Source organism: Anarrhichthys ocellatus, unplaced genomic scaffold (assembly GCF_004355925.1).
Source record: "Anarrhichthys ocellatus isolate YVR2014 unplaced genomic scaffold, GSC_Weel_1.0 scaffold8, whole genome shotgun sequence".
In the NCBI taxonomy this organism is placed as follows: Eukaryota; Metazoa; Chordata; class Actinopteri; order Perciformes; family Anarhichadidae; genus Anarrhichthys; species Anarrhichthys ocellatus.
The window spans coordinates 8319872-8328480 of NW_022280038.1; the positions used below are offsets into that span (position 1 = coordinate 8319872).

An 8609-nucleotide genomic window follows, 5' to 3' on the forward strand; every position below is an offset into this window, starting at 1 on the left:
GAGAGAAAAGTACAAATGGTTAGGTAATCCAGATTACTCGTCAAATATGCAGTGCAGCCAGGAGAAGACGATGGACATGTTATGTCATAATCCATCGCCAGCAAATCCAGGCTTGATATTTTCCCTGTGGATGATGCAGCACTGACTTCTGAAGCCAAAGGAGAGGGAAGGGAAGGTGAGTTCTGTGTTTGTACAGCGAGGCCCATTCAGGACAATACTCCAACATTTCACTCTTGGCTCTCCTTGAGAGGGACTACATTTGTCTTTTTGTGAAATTGTTACTTAGCAATGCACCATAACAGTATTTGATGCCAATTAACTTTACAGCAATTAACCCTCTTATCATATTCAATATGAAAAATGGAAATAAATTCCTTGTGGGGCTGCACTTTGTTCTCCATTGAATCACTTTGCAATTCAAATTCAGTAGAATTCTCTCAGGTGACTCCTTCAAACAAACGTGAGGCCAATTAGCTAGTTGACATATGAATCGAACCAGTTGTGTTCATGAACGAATCTGCAGGTTTTATCACAGTAAGTCTAAGAATCCTTAGTGCGAGTAAAAAAAACACAATAGACAATTGCATCCCCTGAATCGGGCTAATACCCAAATAAGCAGCTCCTTAAAGTTCCTTAAGTTTTCTTCTTCCTGATGAAGATGACATTACATAAATAATATATTTAAATATTATATATGTTATATTTAGATATATTACTATAATATATAGCAGCCTAATGGACAAAATAGTTTATGTCAAAGTTGTAATATAGTCTGAAATATCAAATGGCAAGTTGCAACTAAACTAAATCCAAAAGTAACTCTATATAATCTATTTAAGTAATCAAAAATAAGCTGCACACCTTTTGTATCATGTTTATTTTTTTGCTGAGACAAACATTAAAACTAATTTCGGTTTAGCATTTGGCTCAATTTCCATTTCTTTGGTGAACACAAGGTTATTGGGTAACCATATCAGCAGAACGGTTTCATTCTGTATTCTGCAACCATGGCTTGAATGATGCATAAAAACCAAGTGGATTGAGGTCCTGGTAGTGTTTTTAAACGATTGAGATAACAAGTATCACCTCTGTATCACTTCTTCCATCAGTGGTGAGTTGTTGGCAGTGAGTTTGGTTAGTCTCGCCTCACATGATGCTCTGAAAAGAGCTGTAACAATGACCAATGACAGCTCCCAGCTAGCTCGGCCCCGAGCTGGCTAACGCACATACAGTTTAATAGTGCAGCCTCGGCTAGCTACAGTTAGCTTAGCATAGCTAATCCAAGCTTTGACACAGTCCCCCTGAGGATCAGAGAGACATACACAACTGAAAGACTCAATGCAAGTGGCAGCTGCTGTGTTCGTAGCACAGGGATGAATAATATCAGAGACAGCATTCCGGTCATCACATCCCAGTCATCATCAACACAGCAAGAACATTCATTCACAGCTTGTGGGAAAGAAAAGCTCACCTGTTTTAAGAGGCGAGGACGAGCCTGAAACCTTCTCCTGCCAACTGTATTTCTTCCCAAAGGAGTTGTTGTTGAGTGTGTCCTGTGGAAAGGCAGAAAAAGAGGAAGAGGAGCAGAAGGAAATGGTGAGAGAATAAATCAGATGGGGAGTACAGAGAGAGAAAGAGAGGGGAAGATAGAGAGAGGTTTGGTCACTGAGTTCTGGATCCAGACACTCAATGTACACAACTTTTTGTCTCCCTCGCTCTCTCTCGCTCTCTGTTATGTCACTCACGCATACACACACACACACACACACACACACACGCACGCACACACACACACACACACACAAAGCTTTTATTCTGTTGAATGAGCAGGGATTCTTTTGTCTGTGCTCCGTGGTGTGCATTTAAAGGGAACCAAACCTTTATCAAAGCTACTGGATAAACACCCCCACACACACACACACACATGCACACAAATATACACACAGTGGGCGTCTCTTTAGGCCGTTTTGGGGGATTTGTTGATTGAAAAGACCTTTTCAAGGAACCGTGGCCATTTTCCGATCACAAAACTAGTTATTTTCTTTTTTTGCGTGTTAGAAAACGGTTTCCTCTCCCTTATTCTTATTTCTATAAAACAGTGATGCAGAAAAGTACTACGGGGTGTGGTCAGTACGCTGTGACATCACTATTTAGTGCGGTGATACATGCGACCGAGCACACTCGTGAAGAGGGCAGTGAGATACTTGTTACCAGCCTAGTGTTACTCTTTGGTCATGCTTTTTATCCAATCAGTGAGGAAAGATTTTATTTTAATTTGATCATATTTAACAGGGGTGTCACATTTCTCCAAATCCATTATTCCATTTAACTTTCAATTTTAAAGTCACTCACGATTCAAACTATGCCATTGCTAGACTATACAGTCTTGATTCTAAAAGATCAACATATCAATGGTTTTATGCTCTGACAACTGCCACTTAGACTTTCAAATCTTTCTCTAAAAAGATAGACCACATGGTATCAAGAGGGATTTTTGGGGAACGTACCATAACGCCATATTTAATATGTAATAACAATAACTTTTTTTCAACAATCAATTGAGACCAATAAGCTAACAATAAGCTCCACTAGATGGCAGGTACTTAACAGCTATAGTTTACAAGGTGCACCTGAATGCACCATGAAGTCCCCGTCAGTCAGTGCTCACATGCTTGACCGTACAAAACAACGGAGGCACTTCTTCGAAGTGTTGCATGAGTTATGATTGTCACCTTCATGTCACCATACCGTAGTAGAAAAAGACTGTCAGCCTTCCACAGTCTAACCTGTCGCCAAAGTACACATAAATACTACTAATGACTTACCAGATCATTCTCATCACAGATTCTCACAGTGTGACAAAGTTCAAACACACAACAGTAGTTCACAGAAAAGTCACCCTTTCGGACCAGAGGAAGACAGTTAAGTCGAGGGGTCGTGGGTATTGTTTGAATACCAGCAATACCAGAAATAATACTTTTTCCGAAAACAGCCAAAAACAGCTAAAAAAGAGTGAACATTGGACTTATATGAGGTGGACACGAACATGACTCCAATGCTAATGTTGCTCTGTCACGGCTGGTTACGATGTCAATTTAAAACTCGGCGACACGTCAATGTTTTGGTTCACAAAGCCGTCAAAGATCACAGCATCTTACAAATGCATAGAGATGGCAAAGGGAGATTTTAACAGATGGAAGTCCAACTGGAAACTCCTGTGATGATGACGATTTGATGCCCAAAATAAGATCCCATCCTCCTCCTCTGTCCACCCACATGCTGCGCATGACTCACTTCCCCATCGACGTATATACGGACAGAGCTGTCGCTGTGGTAACGAGTGAATCAGCAGGTGGTGAGACGGAAGCGTTCGTCTCGGAGGTAAAGGTCTTTTTAACCAAAGTGATGAAAAGATCATTGCTCAGGGCAGTGACTCAGACGTCGTGTGAATGTGTGCGTGTTAAGGAAGTGACTCTGATAACACATGACTTTGTCAACTAGACATCGGAGTTCTGCTGTGTGCAGATCTCAGCATCCAACTTAGTATAAGAATAAGATCAATTACTAAAAACAAGCATGTTTTGGAGTGTTTGCGTTGATTGACAGGAGTCTCAGCCTATCACACTCAGCTGGGATGGTTGCTTCTTGCTCCTCCCACCTCAGCTCCACCCTTTGACCAAATTTAGATTTGACCTTCTACAGATAGAGCTTTATAGAGCTATATGTTTTTTAAAGAAATATAAACCAAATGTTCCTTATTGATGCCTTGATATTGTCTTTGCCCATCTGCATTTTTGGACACAACTCAACGAATGTAGAATATAGGTATACCTTCCAAATCACACACACACACGCACACACACGCGCACACACACACACACACACAGTACATCAACATAAGGGGTGTCCTAAAGCCCGGTGAGAGATTAAAGTCGGACTGGGATTAAGACGGAGGGCTCGCTCCTGTTTTTCTGTCTGAATCATTTTACTTCAGCAGCTTGAGACGAGACAATCTGTGAAATAAAACCTACCCCCGTTTCTGCTAAGAGCTCATTATACTGCACATAAGCTTTTACTTTAAAGTTGTGGCTAAAATAATTGATGTACTCCTTAGAAAAATGGTTGTATTTGTATTGCCTTCAAATATATCTGCCTTAAAGCGTATTTTAGTGCTTAATACGATTCCTCACTCTGTAATTCTCTGGCACAAAACGCTGGTACTCAGCAGATAATTGGGTCTAAAAATATTGCTTTTCAAAAAGCATCGCTGCTCTAACCCTGGTCGCGTTCAGAGCTGCTTTTTTTCAACCACAGGACTCTGTCACTCGCTGCCAAATGATGCGGAGCTAATTGTATATTTTTGCATTTTTACCGATCCACTGACCTGGAAACAGTCAGCCGGTGTGCTGTCTCTCTCCGTCTCCTGTCTCTTCTTACAGTACAAACTGCCTGGAGATCATCACTACTCATCTATCTCAACTCATTTGAATGGTGTCTGCGCTGCCTGACTGATGTTGTGTTCACACCAAAGCGACCTTTTCGCAGGGCGCGATTACATACAAAGTCAATGCAAAGACGCTAATTGAAATATTTCAACTCGAGCGAGAACTTCCGCACTGAGATTCTCCTCCTGTTGTTGTTGTCCTGACGTTGTTGAATCAGAAACGGAGGAAAACAACATTGTCGCTGTCTGTAGATGCACCCAGAGCTCTACTGTAGCACCTCATACTGTTACAGAAACTGGATGAAACTAAATGTATGTGTATAAATGGTCTATGGTAAAAACAGTAATGTCACAACTGTATTTACGCCTACATGACGATGGAGCAGCCACAATGTTGCGATAGCTGAACGATCAGGACTCATTCAGAAAACAAGCATTTTAAAAAGTTGTTTGTTTGTCATCTTGGGGACAGGCCTGACTAAGATGAATGACTTTTTACAAATCTGCATCATTGTTTAGTTATTTCGGCATCCTTTTATCTGTTTATTGCAACTAAACCACAGTCAAACCTGTTTATTTTGGGTTAATAACGCCGTAATAAACCAGCCGACAAAATTCACCGGGCTCCTTCGGATGATGCTATGAACCCAGACACGATGGCGTTTGGTTTTCAGCGTGTGGGACTTCCACTACATGCACAAAACAGCGTAGTGGTTATTTCGGACACGGCTGATGAATTGTTGTTGGTGTCTAGATGCATGTAAGCCCCTCTTCCTCTCTCCGGCACGTCAAACGCGAGTGACAGGTATAAGCATAAATGATCCCGCCGTCAAACTCGCTTTGTGTTCGGTGTGAACTTTCTTTGTCAGGTGGAGCGTTTATCGTGTCTCACTTAGAGACGTGCTGGAGAAACAAATCTACCACAAAACAAAAGAAGGTCTGAGGAAAAATAACTTTCATTACTTCTGTGAAAATCCATGCAGGAAGAGTCACCAGATTCAACCAGAACCAATTTCTACACCAACAGGAGTTAGACACAGAGCATAATGCACTGCAGATGTATTGTGGTGATCTGTCATCCGATGTGTGTTAAGTACAAGGCCTATTCAACCTTTAAGCTGTAACACTTTGTGTATGTCATCCGCAGCTGAGACAATTTATGCCCCTATCATACCTGATGGACACACATGCATCCAGGTGGAGAGGCTCGGCGTTCGTGGTCCAAGTTCTTATAGTATTATAGAGTATGATGAATATTTTCAAGGACACATTGAAGGCGCTCTGTTGAACATTATTCCACTGTACTGCAGTAGAGCAGAGAAATGTGTTTTATCCATCAAACAAGCACAAGAAAATACAGCGTTTCTAATGGAGACTGTCGTCATTTTATACATAATCAATCATATATATATATATATATGATCATATTGTTATGCAGTTACGATTAACATAAAGGTTTCACAGCAGTTTGCAGAGCAAACAGCCTTTCTGACAGCCAGGTGGTTCAGTTCGCTTTAAGCATTTGAGTCTGTGAGCGATAAATTAAAGCTAATGATTTATAGATGAAACTCACAACACAGAGCAAACAGCTATAGATCCTCACATTAAACAGACAAATTCATTACAAACACTAAAACATCATCTGTGAATATGGAGAAGCTACGCCACAATCATTAAAGATTCTCGGTTCCATATTAGTGCGGCTGAGCTGTCGCCATGTTGAGAGCTGTGCGGAGACAATATATTATATTTCTTTTTTGCTGAATCTCGTAAGATCACCCAACATCTGCTGCTGATGGATGTTACGTTAATGACACGTTGTCTGTTGCTTCATGTCTTCAGAGTTCATGCAAAGGCCACTTTCGGGAAACCTTCACCCACTTATCATTGAAATATTTTTGGTTTTCTAACTGCTGAATGAAGAGAGTGAACAATGTCCCAGGAGACGGGAAGAAAAATGTTTCAGAGCAATTATTCCCTTCATGCTTTCCAGTTCTGACAGCTCAAACACACACACACACACGCACGCACGATCACAGCACAGCAGCAAGAACAGTCGGCTTGTTTCCACCTCATGGAAACTGAGCAAAGAACAAAGCGCAGACAAATATAGAGCTGCTTGGTTGATCACGCAGACAGCCTTCACTATGGGGGAGTGCGTGTATGTTAGACTCAGTGGCAAAGTCACTATAGATTAATGTATACATTGCAAAACAAGAGCATCACCATGCAGACATTTACAGTTCTAGAGACCCTGGCAGGTACGTTTGATGTGAAAGGGGTCGCTCACGGCAATAAACTCAAAGACAATTATCACCTAACTCTGGTTGAGCCTCTTTTAGAGCATTTGGTTTTACAGCACATTTACTGTATGTTTCACTCTCACTTCTCTCATAACTAGGAGGCTATCCTGGCACGTTCTGATGAACCCACTGTACACCACCTTCCCAGCACAACATGCCATACTCTGAGGAGGGGAAAACAAAAAAGTGTCAGGTTAAAATCAGGTGACACTGTAAGACATTACAGTGTCCGCCCTCATACGCGGACATGGATGGACCAACACACACGTCAACACTGACCATGATCTTCACCTAATTTTAAATCAGACATTCATTATTGTAACGATGGCGACATAACTCCCCTAACCTCAACACAGTTGTTATTTTAACCCACACCATGATCCTCTCCTAAATCTCACGAGTCCTTTTTGTGCCTAACCCGAACCCGACCTTAACCACATCGACGTCACAGCATGGAATTGATTTAATTCACCGACGAATGATGTCATTCGTCAGATCATATCAGAAAACGCTTGTGTGTAGTTACAAATGATGTATTTAGTTGTTTAATTTGGAGAAACTTGCAGTAGTCTGTGTTTAATACACACACACACACACACACAGACACACACACTTAGTGAAGAAAAACATGGACCATAGCTCTGCTGTATGAACAGGAGGTGGACGAACACACAATGCATGTTGACATGAGATCAACATGCATTAATCAACACTTGCGCACACACACATGCTCATGTTTGTATGTCTAAACTTGTGAGGACCCTTATTAATACCGTACATTATGTAGCTTCAAACTTTCTTTCCTCCCAATGTCTTTAACACACAAAAACAGGCTATTTCTTGCTTTTGTAGTTCACAGGAAGGAGGCACTGTTGAATGTAGTTTTATGTATTATGGGTTTATGGTCTTTATGATGCCAGTATTTTATGTCTCAAGGTATGTGCAGGACATGTTTAATACCGTGTCTTTGGTGTACCTCTGTTCTGTCTTGTTGGCCATGTACTGTTGATTGCAGCCGTGTTAAGCACTATTGCCCACTATCTTATCTTATCTAAACCTAGTTCTAACCTTAAGCCTAAAAGTAACCCCCAAAGACAAAATGTCTTCCCCCTCTGGGGCATAAAGCGGAAATTGGTCCTCACAAAGATTGACGTACACGAACACACACACAGTCACGAGCTCCAGCAGCATTCAAACACAAACAGAGACGGGCACCAAGGGAAAAAAAAAAATCTCTGTCTTGACAATTGATGCTATTGTTCAGTCCAGTGGACACATCCTGTCAGAGAAACGATTGTAGTGAATCCAATGGTGATGTCAGGCACGTTGTTGATACATATTTACATTTGTGTGTGAAGAGGAACCCAGACAGGCAAGACACACAGACACACATCTTCTTCACTGTAAGTCCACCCCTCCTTCTTATTGATCAATATCCAATCATCTGCTGCAAACTCTGTGTGTGTGTGTGTGTGTAGATAAGGTTTATCAGGCTCTACCTGTGTGCGCGGCACAATCGAGATGAGGTTAAGGGTCGTGGGTCTCTTGGGCCGGTAGGTATCCATAGTAACAGGTGTCGCAGGGTCCTTGGTGACTGGCGGGGGTGCGATGGCTGACGCCTTCGAGGACTCTTTGTCACAGCGGTAACCGTCAGCACCGTCGATGAGTTCCAAATGCAGCATCTCTGCCTGGATCTGGCCGACGGCACCGAGCTCTGCCCTCCCCGACATGCTATTGGTTCCTCTCCTCACACGGCCCTGCAGGGATTGGAGCAGATGCGCCGTCAGTCGAGGCAGAGAATGAGAGAGAGAGGCAGATGTAGAGAGAGAGAGAGAGAGAGAGAGAGAGAGAGAGAGAGAGAG

The 8609-nt window shown here is 42.1% G+C and overlaps 1 protein-coding gene across 3 annotated transcripts in view; it reads right to left on the reverse strand.

Annotated features, from left to right (window-relative positions):
• The window catches only part of mapk8ip1b (mitogen-activated protein kinase 8 interacting protein 1b), a 42128-nt gene that overhangs the window by 11111 nt on the left and 22408 nt on the right, over positions 1-8609 (reverse strand). For all 3 annotated transcript variants that reach the window (XM_031848314.1, XM_031848316.1, XM_031848313.1), the window contains exons 3-4: positions 8247-8504; positions 1472-1553 (exon numbers count right to left, since the gene is read on the reverse strand). In XM_031848314.1, coding sequence (XP_031704174.1) covers positions 1472-1553; positions 8247-8504 — 340 coding nt within the window. The remainder of the gene's footprint in view (positions 1-1471; positions 1554-8246; positions 8505-8609) is intronic.